At 32.2% G+C, this 15,116-nt stretch overlaps 1 protein-coding gene across 3 annotated transcripts; it reads left to right on the plus strand.

Moving 5' to 3' along the window:
* Positions 1-195: 195 nt before the first annotated feature.
* On the plus strand, positions 196-12,143 carry LOC116350917 (cytosol aminopeptidase-like). 3 transcript variants are annotated; one of them, XM_031782935.1, is made up of 9 exons: positions 263-399; positions 624-1,007; positions 2,044-2,156; positions 10,422-10,576; positions 10,639-10,833; positions 10,894-11,329; positions 11,414-11,639; positions 11,725-11,815; positions 11,896-12,143. In XM_031782935.1, exons 2-9 carry the CDS (start codon positions 930-932, stop codon positions 12,126-12,128), a joined length of 1,527 nt encoding a protein of 508 aa, XP_031638795.1. In that variant the 5' UTR covers positions 263-399; positions 624-929; the 3' UTR covers positions 12,129-12,143. The 3 variants fall into 3 exon arrangements, with proteins under 3 accessions (XP_031638786.1, XP_031638776.1, XP_031638795.1); XM_031782926.1 differs by lacking the exons at positions 10,422-10,576; positions 10,639-10,833; positions 10,894-11,329; ... (1 more) ...; positions 11,725-11,815; positions 11,896-12,143 and adding an exon at positions 5,746-9,317 and having other exon boundaries at positions 196-382; XM_031782916.1 differs by lacking the exons at positions 10,422-10,576; positions 10,639-10,833; positions 10,894-11,329; ... (1 more) ...; positions 11,725-11,815; positions 11,896-12,143 and adding an exon at positions 5,746-9,317 and having other exon boundaries at positions 199-399.
* The last annotated feature ends 2,973 nt before the right edge of the window (positions 12,144-15,116 follow it).

Here is a 15,116-nt window from a genome sequence, read left to right on the forward strand (position 1 = left end):
ATTGCGGTCATTTCTAACACAAAATTATGACCGTAAATATTATCTTTTGATCGTTTTTTAATTCTTTTACTTTTGAGACTTTCATTGGCCAAATTTCCAAAAACTGTATTCATGGTTTGATCAAGCATTTTTGAAATTCAATATACCGTACCGTATATTCAAAATTTCATGTTAAAGAATAATATAGATTTGGACAGCCCTGATATAATCATATCGACTGACAGTATACATTGGCATTTCTGTGACAGCGTAAGCATGTGCCTGCAGAACCGATTAATACAGCATGTTCACTGTGTCAAATTGGAATGAATCTTATACAATAATTGTGAGTGATTTCAAAATCTTGCAATTTATTTCAAGAGACAAAGATTACAAAACACCGGTAATAGATCAAGAAAGGTATTGATTCAAGCGTTTTTTCATTGTATTATTGACAAAACGTCAATCTTGTTCAATGTAGTTGAAATTATTAGTTTTCTTCTCTGTAAAAACACAATTCCATTCAAAAATAATAATAAACTATGTGAAAAAGAAAAAAGTGATAATCGTCTCCAAAGAATCAAGTGATAAATCACAATGCAGAGCATTTTTTTTACTATTTTTCTCTCTTTCTTTTGGGGTAGCGACAACTGTACATATCATTTGGTACCATTTATTCAACCACTTTTCAACTGGTACACCGATTCTTCTTCTTCTTCTTCTGGTTGGAACAAAAAAACGAATGAACAATTTATTTTCAACACTTTCATCGGTCTCGTATTGTCGACGTGCCTCTACTACATTGTGTCAACGCGGTCGTTCTCCAAAAGTACAAGATATACATATACGCATACACGGCAAGACTGTTTTGCGCTTGTGAGCGTGTATATAAGATTGTTTGTATTGGTATCCTGTTGTATAGTACACTCAATATATAAAAAATTGAGATTATGGCCATATTTCGATCATTCGCATTTAAATATTCGAGTGTAGTGTATCGAAATAGATTGTTTTGTTCAATGACGGATGTAAGTAAAATCAGAACGAAATGACTGTTTGCACATATTTTTTTTCATCTTTTCATTTGTTTTATAATTCTTCATTTGGTTCTCTTCTTATACCATTTATATATTTTAATTTTAATTTTCATTGTGTCGTACGATAAAAACATCTATACATATATTACTGGAAAGAGTTCTATTTGTTAAAAATTTATCATAGACTGATTCGAGAGAAACCGTAACCAAGAAGATTTTGTAATTTATGCGTTGTCGAATATTTTTTTTTTTTTTTTTTTGTACATTAAATTGACCCAGCAATTTTTCCAGTCTATTATGAAAAGTGTTTTATACGAAATCGAAAAATAACATTTTATTGTACGTTCAAACGGTCGTATTGATGCAGTGTGTGTGTGTGTGTTCAGAGATGCGAGTTCATATTGTGTGCTCCGTAGATTGTCTTACTTGCTTTGCCCGTAACACTTTCGTACGGTTTTTTTTAAATCTTACTTTCGTAATGTACATTGTCCGTAAAGTGTGAAATAACGTTCGATAAGACTCTCTGTTTCTGCATAAGAAATCTATTTTCAAGTATTTGTTTCTGTTTTCGTTGTTATCATATGGCGTGTCATATTCTTCAGATTTGATTCGGTTCTATATATTTAAGATAAATATAATCTTTTGAAAAATAAAAAATAAAAATTCTTTTGAAGTCACGTCATTTCAACTGAACGCAATTTCGAGAGCAAGAGAAAGCGTTCGTGCGTTCAAACACAATTAGCCGTTTCGAACTGTTCAGCAAATGACGCACACAAACAAGCTATAATAAAATGATTCGTGGGTTGTTTGATTATTTTGTTGCAATTATTTGATTGTTGATTGTGCTACGTTACTATTTTAAGGTCTTTCTCCAGAGACTGAACCTCATGTTCGTTAATTTTCAAACGAAAATCAATCTTCTTGCATCGATATTGTGTAATCATAATTTATCATTCCAATTCCAAAATCATTGCAATCAATATTGAATTTCCAATGAATGTTTTGTTTTTCTTCTACCGTTTTACAGTCTCGTGGCATCGTATTGGGTGTATACTCAGATGAAAATCAAACCAAGCTTACCAAATTAGCCGAGCAATTTAACGCAAAAACCAATGGAGAGCTGTTAAAATTGATTAAATTGTAAGTATAGCATAGTCTAACATCGCAAAATTCTGATATAAATGAAAAACAGCCCTCGAAAGATAAAAAAACGGTGAAATTCATCAAATCATAGAGAGAATGAATGAGAGAGAGAGTGTGTGTGTCTATAACTTTCGAATGATTCTATGTTTCATTGGCCACAAACCCTTGCCCCTTTCAAAAACTTTTGTTTTCTTATTTTTTACTTCCTATATTTACTTGAATCTTTTGTAATTAATAAACCTACTAGAGACATGAGGCGGTTGTAATAAAAGTCGGCAATTTACTGTATAATTGATGCTCCTTGAGCGATGTGACCGCTTATCATCAGTTGGAGAAACCTTGGAAACTTCGAAAAATAAAATAAAATCGCATTATTTTGATTTAAAAAAAACAACAATCCAATAGAGAATGAAAAGTTTTTTATTTAATAAGTGATGATGATATTGGTCCGATTATTGCTGCCTCACAAATTTCAAATTTCAATTAACTTTATACTGTTCTTAAAACTCTACAATTAACTGTTCTTAAAATTGGATAATATTTCTCATTTTCTTATCAACTAAATTTGATTTTGATGGTTTATTCGATTCGTCACTTGGAGATATAATCATTTCACAGTCGATGCACACAAAAACATGTAAACTTAGAACTATCTCATACGATAAAACGTGAAATTTCTTATACACCTTTACTTTTCGTATGAAAAATATTGATTCATTTTATAATTTACACGAAATTACTCGATTTGTCATATAAATCTCAAGTTTACACGAGTTTTTTTGTGTGGCTGTTGGCCATTTTTCATTGCACATTTCTCATTTTAAATTTTAGCTCGAGTGAACAAAAAAATTAATCAGACACAAAATTCAATTTATCATGGGTTCTTTTTTATTCTTAGATTACTCAATTTTTGCTGGCAAAATATCATTTTGCCGTCATTTTGTATAATTTGTGCATGGCATTTTTTGAGAACATTCAAATGAAAATAAAAATACGTTCAAATTATTGAAAATTGACGGCAAAATGACATTTTGCTCTGATTACTTTGAATTTTGCCATCTGTGTTTGCTAAGTGTACCGATCTTTTTTCCGTATGTAATCTGGTGGGTTAGTTTACTTCTTAAATGTACAGTAAACCGAAAAAATAAGTATGTTAGATTTACTACATATATTTTTTCTGATATTGATATAAGTACCGGTGGTGATGATGATGACAATGACACAACATATTGTATGTAGATTTATGCGTGTAAGAATGCGACTAAAAGAAGCTAGTGGAGAAAGTAAGCGAAATGAAAATAGTTTTTATCAATTCATTCATCAAATAGCAGAAAAAATAAACCGAAGAATTTGTTGAATAATTAAAAAGTAATTTTTAAGTGATTCTCATTTGACGTCTATGCATTTTGTTTGAAGTTGCCAAAATATGTATATAGCTTGAATTCAGAACATAAATGTTCGTCTGCACTAGTTACATATGAATTACAAGAATCTCCCTCTCTCCCTCTCTCTCGGCTTTCTCTTTCTATGCAAATTTTTACGTTTGTACATACATTTGGATGTAAATTAGAAATCAACCATCAAATTTATTGATGGAAAACTTTCTACAGTGTGAGAATATTTATAAAAAATGCAATAGCATGGGTAAAAGCACACAATATTGTTTGTGCAAGATGCAACTAAAACGATGTTTTATGACGCGCAGACTCATTTATCACTTGTTCTACTTCTCCAATGAAGGTTTTTCCATTTTCATCCATGAAAACAGAGAGAATCACTGAAATTACGAAATCTTATGACCTTATTCGCTCAACATGTAACAGATGAGGGATATAAACAGAAACAGACACATCACAATTGACTAATAATAAGTTACCTCTTGATTTTATCATTAAAAACATCGTCGTCTGTGAATCACACTATGCGAGATGATAAAAATAAATAAACTGATGAAAGTGATCCGAAATTTCGTTTAAAAGAAAAAATCTGCAATATATTTAAATGTTAAAAACATCATTAATCAAATATTAATTTGAAACATCTTTAACGCCAAAAATGGGCATATTTTTCAAATTGTTGAATAAATTCTAGTAAATCGTGACGAATATGTCGTAACATAATATTTTAGTGTAAAATTAGAAATTTCTGTTTACAAGTGATATTGGTGAGCCGTGAAAAATAAATGATATGTGGTGTTTGTGTTATATTACATCTCTTAATGTTGGCAAAAAAGTGAAAAATCGAAACAATGCACTTGAACTATCTATTTTGATGTACATACCAACCAAATGATAGCCCAGACAAAAACATATTGTTTTTATTTATGCCATCAAAAGTAGAGAATAGTGGGCAATTCAAGTCAAATTATTGTAAATGTATCCCATCCGAAAACCTTGTTTTTTTTTTTTTGTTTAAAATGACAGGGTAATTCCCGTTACTACTGTATTTTTTTACAACAAAAACTCATGTCGCTATTATGTTTGTGTGTTCACCGAACTCATATTTTCGGACACGCGGATCATTCGGGTTGATATATCCTTTTGGATCAGTTGTGGCTATTATTGAATTATTGGTCTAGCCTAGATGGTATTCTAGATAAAACTCTATTCAAAATTTTGGATGCTATTTAATAGCTTTAGAGATAACGGTAGTTTGCAATTAAATGACATTAACGAAATATAATACATTCTCAGATAGAAACTTGGACAATTTAAATTTGGAAAGTGGCATTGGGTCCAAAGTTTGGAATGACTTTTTGGAGTAATGTTTCTTACATTCGATCATTCGATGACATGTCGATCTTGAATTTCCATTGAAAAGTCCAGGCCGTGTGATTGCCACTCACCAGAATCTTTCCTTGTTAAAAATAGACGGATGTGGAATACTTTACTAAATATTGTTCGATTTTTCTCTTTTTTCCTTCAGAGATCTGAAACATATTTGCCTGAGCTAAGCCCCTTTGTAATACAACAAAAAAATCTAAGAAATTGATTTATTTCATGATTTGATAGTGCAAAAATAAGAATATCAAACTGCAAAAATGTGATACAAGTACTAATTCTCAAAAATCAAGATTTGCCGAAAGAATTCCCGAAAAAACTCTTGCCCGAACGAATGTTTCCCGCGGTGCCGATACTTTATCTAATATCATCTATAGACTAATCCAAAAATAAATATTTCATTGCAATGCGTTTCCAAATTGTTTATCTATTTTCTTTTTTTAATTACCAAAACGTATGACTTTGCGGGCATTGAATGATTTTTTTTTATGTGTCACATAATTTATTTGTGAATTTGATACGAACCAATTTATTTTGTAAACATTGCACCCTAACACTATAAGGAAAAATAGATAACTGTAATATGTAGTCAGCTAGAAAAATCATACAAAATTGATACATTCATTCTTTATTTATTGATTTGTTTTATTTCTTTCTCTACATCTATTTCTCTATTTCTCTGTCATACTTACTCTCTCTCTCTCTCTCTCTCTCTCTCTCTCTCTATGTCTTAGATAACTTAAAATTCTTTCATAAATTTCCGAAACAGTACAAATACAAGCTCAAATATGGCATTTTTGTTTCAGGTCTGCTTCGAACTAATTTCAATTGCGTAATCCACACAAAATCAGATAAATTACTCGCAACAACGCAAAACAAATAAGTTAATTGTTAACAAATACGAACTAAATCACACATACAAATAGAAAATAAAATTTGACTGAAAGTGTGAGCAACAAACAATAACAGAAAACGGAAAATAGGACCATAAAAAGCGAATCGGGCAACTCAATCATACAACCAGAAATATTTTATGTATTTCTATGCCATCTTGATTAAGCGTCTAGACAAATGCCTTCACAATTGAAACAAAGTGAAAGATTTTATACAGATACAAGCGAAAAAAAAGCTGTGCTCATCTCTCCAATTTTTGATATCAAATGTGAACGAGATAACAAGTTTATTTGCATTAATTTCAAAAAGATTAGATAAACAGATTGTTGCAATTATTCCGTCAATATTGGTAATTAATTTAGATTACATTGACACGTTTCACAAATTTTTCGAACGGTTTTGAACGATGTCGAGACACCAATCATCGCCTCATGTTAGTGGCACAGCTGCCAATTCAACAAGCAGCAACAGCAACAATAATAACACATTAAGCGGATTGAATGCATCGTCATCGTCGTCGGCCGCTCTGTTTCAACAAAATCAAGTGACACAACCAAATGCACAACATGTACCATTGGCTGGCGCCAGCAATTCCATCGACGATGATATGCAAAGCGCACATCATAGCCGAATGCACCACGCTGATAACAAAAACACAAACAAGCGATCAATTGCATTGAATGGCATTGGTTCAACGGTTGAAAATAAAAATGTCGATTTCCTGTGTCCCATTTGTTTTGATTTGATCATCGAAGCGCACATTACACGATGTGGTCATACGTTTTGTTTTCGTTGCATCACAAAATCGGTGGAAATTTTCAAACGATGCCCAAAATGTAGTTACACACTATCGACATGTGAGAATATTTTTCCGAATTATTTACTAGACGAATTGATAACCAAGTATAAAATTAAAAAGCAAATTCATGACAAAGTTATTGGTGGACGAACGAGCCGTGGTGGCATTACAGATGATATAACGCTTGGACCGGCCGGTGATGGCCTCAAACATTTTCTCACATCAGAATCACAAAAACTAACGTTACCTGACGTCAACATAATTATGGACATTTTACAACAACGCAAGCAATTACTAGAAGCCGAATCAAATACAGCACAAAATCGATTATTGTATGACTTTTTAAAGCAATTGCTGCAGTTAAAAGAAAAGAAAAAGACACAAATCGAAAATGAGATTGAGCTAATTCAAAAAGATTTGGCCGAAGTTGAATTTTTACTGAAAAATACAACAGTTGATACAGTGACAGCGGCCGGAGTGTCAACAGTACCAACGACATCAACAGCGGCAACGGCAAATGAAACTACCACAACAACAGCAGCAGTATCAGCGGTGGCGGCGACAATGGGTAATTTGCCCGATACACCAATGACCACAAATGCAAGTGATGAAAATGAAAACGGGGAAGCATTACAGCGATCAAATTCAATATCAAAAGATTCCGGTGCACGTACGGAAAGCTTCGAAACCGTTCTAAGTGGTGATGATGGATTCAATACATTGAAACCGGCACCGACATCACAAACTTATTTGTCCCGTAAACGACGAATGTATGCGCATTTCGATGATTTTGTCACTTCGTATTTCTCAATTCGTAATCAAGATCTGGTATTTGGTACCAAGGATGAAGTTAAATTAGATGAAAGTGGTAAAAAATGTGAATTCGATCATACGTCGAAACGTAAAAATCCCGGACTCGATTTATTTCGTGAGAATTTGGTACAATTTTCAAAATACAATACGTTACGGCCATTGGCCACAATGCACTATTCAAGCGATTTGCATAATAATTCAACGATTGTGTCCACCATTGTGTTCGATAAGGATAATGAATTTTTTGCAATCGGTGGTGTAACGCGACGTATTAAAATTTTTGATTATTTGGCTGTTGTTCGTGATACCGTTGATATTCATTATCCAAATGTTGAGATGATATCGAATAGTAAAATCTCATGCATCACCTGGAATTCGTATTACAAACAAGTAATGGCATCAAGTGATTACGAAGGAGCTGTTACTCTGTGGGATGTCCAAACTGGCACACAAACTCGTACATTCAACGAACACGAAAAACGATGTTGGAGCGTTGATTTCAATAACATTGAAGCTCGACTAATTGCATCTGGTTCAGATGATGCACGCGTTAAACTTTGGTCAACACAGGACGAACGTTCGATTGCAACGCTTGAGGCCAAAGCAAATGTGTGTTGCGTAAAATTTAATCCAAAAAGTCGGTATCATTTGGCTTTTGGTTCGGCCGATCATGATGTCCATTATTATGATTTACGGAATATGTCGAAAGCTTTGTGCATATTCAAGGGTCATAAAAAGGCCGTTTCTTATGTCAAATTCTTAAATACAAACGAAATTATATCGGCAAGTACAGACAGTCAATTGAAATTGTGGAATGTAAATCAGCCACCTTATTGTTTGCGTTCATTTGTTGGTCATGTAAATGAGAAAAATTTCGTTGGTTTGGCCACTGACAGTGATTATATTGCATGTGGCAGCGAAGATAATGCACTGTATATTTACTACAAAGGATTATCGAAACCATTGTTTAATTTCCGAATCGATAGTTGTAGCACGGGAAATGTAAATAGCAACGGAATGATCGGTGTTGGTGGTGCAGCCAGCGGTAACATTGGCAGCAGTGGAATCAGCGGTACAGCTTTAGAGACCGATCGATTCAATGATGTTAACGAGTTTGTTTCAGCCGTTTGCTGGAGACAACAGTGCAATGTTGTATTGGCTGCTAACAGTCGGGGATTGATTAAAGTCCTTGAACTAGTTTAAATTCATAATTTTTTGAGTTAATATTTCAAAAAAAAAAAAAAAAGAAAGAAAAAGAAAATCCATTCATTTATAAATGTAATTGTTTTGGAGGATAAATGACTGTAATAATTCAGATAAAACACAAATTTTGAGTAAAAAAGTTACTCAAGTTTCCTTTGACAATTAATTTTTGTTTACCCTTAAAATATGTTTTTTTTAATGTAAAAATTAAACACTATTTTTGATCATAATATATTGAAAATTCTATAAATCAAAGTGATCTTTTGAAAACCTGAGATAAAATTTTGATTACTCGTTATTCAAGTGTTGCAGACTGATAAACAAAACTATGACAACTTAAGAGAACAGATATGTTAGATATAACCGAAAAGTTGGGCAATAAATATAACATAAAATTCATTATAGTTGTAATAATAAATATATAGTTTAATAGTAGTAACAAAATTATTTAGAACATACTATTTATTATGTTAACAATAGAATGCAGTACTCTCTACTATCGTTTGCGAAAAGTACAATAAAAGTGATAGACAAAGAGCCTGAAAGTAATTCTTTTCTGAACTCGTGTGAGATAAACACTAAGTTTTGTTATTTTTTTCGTAATTTTAAATAATATAATTTTCAAAAAAAAATTAAAATTATTTTCATTGTGCATATTATATAATTGAATTCAAATCGCATTTTTAATTCTTTTATCAATTATAACTGATGAGTTTTATCACCAAATTTATGCAAAAAAAATGCAATTAAACTTAGCAAACCCACGGATGAATAAAAGAAACGGTATGCTTAAAAGATTTTCAAAGTAGGAGTAGAACTAAATTTCTTTAATTATACTTAAAAATCGTAATTTGGATAAAATAATTAGTTCATTAGTATTATCAAAACGAGTAGAATATTAACAGGCAAAAAAAGAATAAAACACGAATTTATAAATGCCTTCCATCCATTAAATCGTAATGTAACTAGAGAAAAATTTATTTTGATTGAAAAAAAGGCAATAATTCACTTTATATTTCAAGGTAAATATGAGCAGGCACAAAAATCCCATTACCCCGTCATAAAAATATTAAAATTCATATGTCGTCATAAAAAATTACGGCCTGATTGAAGCAATCAAACAAAGAATCAAACGAAGAGAGTTTTTGTTTATTGTGACTTAACAAATTTTGGAAATTTTAATGGCCGCCTTACAATTCTTGGAAAATTTCATTTATCTCTTACTACCACTGAATATTCCAGTCTACTCACCTATATACCGTTTAAGAAACAAATACCAAAAAACCAGTAGATATTTCTCTTAAAATGGTATGCTCCTATCGTAGTAGTGAGAATACAAGAAAATTCAGCGTATATGGTGATAAGACTTTCAAAACATTCATTTTCGTTTCACGAAATATATATTTTAATTTGATGACAAAAATGATTTGAACTGGAAATGTCAAAAAGATAAGTATTATTATTATTATAGGATGCAAACATCTTTATTAAAATGAGCTAACGATTCACGAAACCAGCGAAAAGTTGAACCACCAATATGGTAAAATATAGATTCGTTAAATATACACGAAATTTCAAAACCATTGTGAAAGTTTGAAGATTGGTTCACTTAGCTCCAAAATATGTCTGTTTTATGTTTTCTTTCCAAATGAGTTACTTGCAATGCAAAAAATGACCGTCTCCACTGCAAAAGCGTACAACGTTTAAGCTTAAGTTTTATCAAGAAATTTGAAATTATGGCTTTGTTTTTTTCTTATTGTTTCATTTTCACAGGGGTGGACCAATTTCCAATGGCTCACAGCGTACATTTTGGGGACTAAGCGATTTTACAGCAGTAACTGTGGTCGGTTTGGGCGATGGGAAAAAAGATTGGGATCCATTGGAAAAGATCGATGGCGAAAAAGAGAATGTTCGCATTGCTGCCGGTGGTAATAAAAAATATTTTTTTTTTCATCCGAATTTCAAATCTCTCAAAGTTTTGTTTATTTAGCTGGTGTAAAGGCATTGACATCAAACAAAGTGTTGAACATTCAATTTGATGATTTGGGTTCAGCAAGAAGTGCCGCTGAAGGTGCATACCTTGCTGCATACAAATATCAAGAATTTCGTGCTGCCGACAAGGTTAAACCAATTCCAAAACTGCAACTTGCAAGTAATGCCACTGCTCAGGATGAATGGAATTACGGTAAGATATTCATTTATAATCGAATTTTTTCATTATTTCCATGTGTAATTCTTTTCATAGGTAAAACATTGGCCGATAATCAAAATTGGGCACGTACATTGTCAAATACGCCTGCAAATCATATGACACCTGAAAAATTTGCGAAAAATGTAGCTACAAATATTTCAAACAAGGTCACTGTTGTGGCACACGATCGAAAATGGGCCGAAGACCAAAAAATGGGCTCATTTTTGTCAGTTGCAAATGGCTCTGCACAACCGCCAGTCTTTCTTGAACTCACATATAACGGCGATGAGAGTTCGTCAAATTCAATTGCGCTAGTTGGCAAAGGTATCACATTCGACAGTGGCGGTATCAGCATCAAACCATCGGCCAAAATGGACGCGATGCGCGCTGATATGTCTGGCGGTGCCATTGTTGTGGCCACAGTCAATGCATTAGCCGAAATTGGTGCAAAAGTGAATGTCAAAGCGTTCGTACCGCTCACCGAAAATATGTAATTTTTGCCAAACAATATTGATGCGTTGAAAGAACTTTTATTTTTATTTTTGATGGATTTTTTGTTTTGTTTTTTTATTAGGCCTGGTGGTCGTGCAACAAAACCTGGTGATGTAGTTACAGCACGAAATGGCAAAACCATTTGTATTGATAATACAGATGCCGAAGGTCGTCTGGTACTCTGCGATGCAATCGACTATGCAGCAGACTTCAAGCCAACATTTATTCTCGATATAGCCACTTTGACAGGGGCAATGTCAGTTGCTGTTGGAGACTGTCTTAGCGGTGCCTACTGTAACAACAACGATGTATGAATTCATTACTTTATCTACAAATATTTATGCTCACATAATTAATAAATTTTTATTTTATTCATAATAATCAACTAAACAGCTATGGAACAAACTGGAAGAGGCGAGCGTTTTGAGTGGTGATCGCGTTTGGCGTATGCCACTGTTGAAGCATTACAGCAAGCAAATGAATGGTAATTTTCTAGATTTTTTTCCTCGATTTTGCTCGTATATTAATTAATCGTTGATTTTTCATCCGTATTTCAATCTTTAGATCACGCCAGTTATGATTTGAACAATATCAGCAAAGCTGGAAGAGGTGGCGGTTCATGTACAGCAGCCGCATTCTTGCGCGAATTTGTGCCAAAAGAAACACCATGGATCCATTTGGATATAGCTCCTGTAATGGGCGATACAACAGATCAACCATACTTAGGTGAAGGAATGCACGGTCGTCCATTGAGAACAATTGTCAACTTATTATTGTTTTATGATAAAAATGTTTAACTTTAAATATTCGAAGTTTTTCGTATGTTTTTTTGCTTTTATTTTCGATTTATTGCCAAAAATGCCCATTGTTATATTATTCAATCGAGCGTATTCAATAGTATTCAATTAAACGATGATTGCTCTTTTTTTAATGGAGAAAATAGTATCCGTTATTTTTGATCACTATGTTTTTGTTTATTGTTTTACTAATTCAAATAAATAAAATATTCAAATTTGGCGTAGCGATGCATTTTTTATTGTATTTATATTGTATGGTATATGTTGTATGTATGACAAACTGAACACAATAGTTCACCTCAGTACTTTCATCATCCACTCAGATTGATTGTGTTTTAGATAAATTTAATAATTTGAATAATTTTTCTTTTCTCTGCAAATGTTATTGCTTGAGACAAAGAAACCAGCAACCGATGTTCATATTTTGGCAATTTGAAGCTGTTTCATTTCTAGGCGCGAGTAGAACAAACTAATCATTTGTATAATTTTAATGACAAAAAGGGCAACCAACATGCTGGAAAATGTCAAACGAAACTTGTGACAAAATTGTGACTATAATAAAACTCGCAAGAACTTGCTTTTTAGGTGGAAAATGTCTACCAAATTGTCGATATCAAACAGATGCCTTGTGAATTAAAAAACAAATTAATTTGAATTTATTCTTTATTATTTATTTCTAATACTTAAATCGAAAACTACAATGAACACATTAACAACTAATCCCGATTTTCCTCTTCTAAGTCGAATTGAATATCAATGTTAATTGAAGACGAATCAAACTTTTTAAATTCCACAATAAGTTATAGGTCCAAGATTTTTGTTTGCATAATTTATGAATTTTGCGCTGAAACCATGAATTTGTTTTTATTTTTTTTAAATGAAAATGTGTGAGAATTTTTTTTTTTGCTTTTTTCGGATTTTCTGATTGTTTAACGTATGTAGAAATTGTTATATTTAGCTCGAATCATATTTTAAAAATGTTCAATGTTCAATTTGTGTCGAAATCATAAATGGAGATTCGTATTCATTTCGATTATCTTATTCATTATTGGTTGATTATCTATATCAAGAGTTTTACTAATAAAATAGGAGGCTCGCACAGATTCTATCAATTTATTCTTACCTTTCGTTATCGAATGATATTTTGCTGATGATCGATTGTTCCAAATAATGCAACATACAATCAATATAGTAATCTTAATTCATAATTATTTAATATATTCGTAAATTTAACGTGCAAATTGACTGTTATGCAATCATAGAAATGACTTATTTTGATTTCGTTTTTACTTTGCTGCATCCAATACCAGCAATACGTTTAACGTATTGAGTATTCGAGTTTTTTTTTTTAAAACATATGCGGAAATTGCATCTGAAATGATCGGCAAAACGTTCAATAATTTCAATTCATACAAAATAAAATTGATACGTAGTCTTTGCTGAGAATGAATATGACTTAATGAATGTAATTTCTGGAAATATGAAAGGTATGTGCTTTCGTTGATTTGAAGTGGAATGTTGTTTATCCGAATTTCGGATGATATTTAAATTTTGTAAGTCAGACTTTCAAATTTTATCAAAGAAAATATTGTTTACGTTTGATTCATTCGTTTGCAGAAGGACACTTAATCAATCTATATCTCTTATGTTTCTATCTTGTTTTCGATTTTCTAATGCAAATTTTATCGATTTGTCTTAACGATAGCCAGAGTTTTGGTTCTGTTTAAATCTAATTAGCAATTTTGCATGTAGCTTGTAGCACATTGATAATATGTGTGCCACTATAACTTGCTCTATCTCTATATGAAATTACGAAGTATATACTTTTGCACACGCCTTTGCAAGAATGCTAATTAGTGAAAAAAAATAATAATGACATTTGTATAGAAAGAGCAGTGCCAAGGGTCATAGCATAACACTCGTTCCGGTTCCTGAATGGCAAATTAATTCAAATCTTTTGAGTAAAATATGTGTATTGTGCACCCTTCGCTGGGCGCCTTTTTTTTCTTGTTTTGTTTCGATTTAATTACTTGTTGCTTTCATTAACATATCGACCAAATTGTCTTTGAATAGAAAAGTTTGTTTTGGCAGTTGATCAAAACTTTCGAAAAAAGGTGTGTGGCATTAAAATTAATTTGAAATTTTCATCGTTGAAAAATTTCAATAAATTTAGTTTCTTATTTCATGAAATGAATACACAACGAATGAGTGACACTTATTTTACTGTTGTTGCTGTTTTTTTTTGTTTAGCTGTACTTATACCTGGCAATAAAAGTATATTCTTATCAATTTTGATTGCAATCGTTTGTGCACAAGGAAAGACTAGACAGAAGATATAAAATTAACTAAAAAGAAGGACAACATGTTTGTTATTCTTAATTGATGTTTTCTTTTTGTTCCCAATGCAAAATCATATTCATACATTGAATGCAATGACAGGATGTGAAGACTTCAAGTCTCATTGAGCCGACGGTGGCGCCACCAATTTCAAAGGGGACGTCAATGTAATTTAACAACTCAAATCGATACTAAACAGCGCGCCAATTTTAAAATTCGCAGTCATTTCCTCCCATTGATTGAATGTGGCATTACATCCTCTCACTCATGAGATGTGTCCGATCGAATTCTTGATTGGAATTGCGGCGAGAGATAGCGAAAGGAATTGGCGTGTCTTCTTATCTTCTTTACATGCAACAATGTTGTGGATAATAACACACAAAAAAAAAATCCAATTTCGAGAAGAAAAATAATACACGTATAACAATTCAATTAAAAGAAGAAACTGTGTGCAAAGTCGTTTTTAATGAGCGCTCATTTTTCTCTTTCTTTTAAACAGTTCACTGGAATTTGTTTTCATTAAATTTTATAGCGGCATTTCGTGAAATTGATATCAAAAATTTGTTGTACGGTATTCGGACTTTCATCACAATAAAGACAAAAAGCACAGTGGCAGCATCCACTGAATGAATTTGTTTGCGTTTTTTTTTG

The sequence above is a fragment of the Contarinia nasturtii genome, unplaced genomic scaffold, assembly GCF_009176525.2.
Source record: "Contarinia nasturtii isolate CC-2019 unplaced genomic scaffold, AAFC_CNas_1.1 Cnas_scaffold_129, whole genome shotgun sequence".
In the NCBI taxonomy this organism is placed as follows: domain Eukaryota; kingdom Metazoa; phylum Arthropoda; class Insecta; order Diptera; family Cecidomyiidae; genus Contarinia; species Contarinia nasturtii.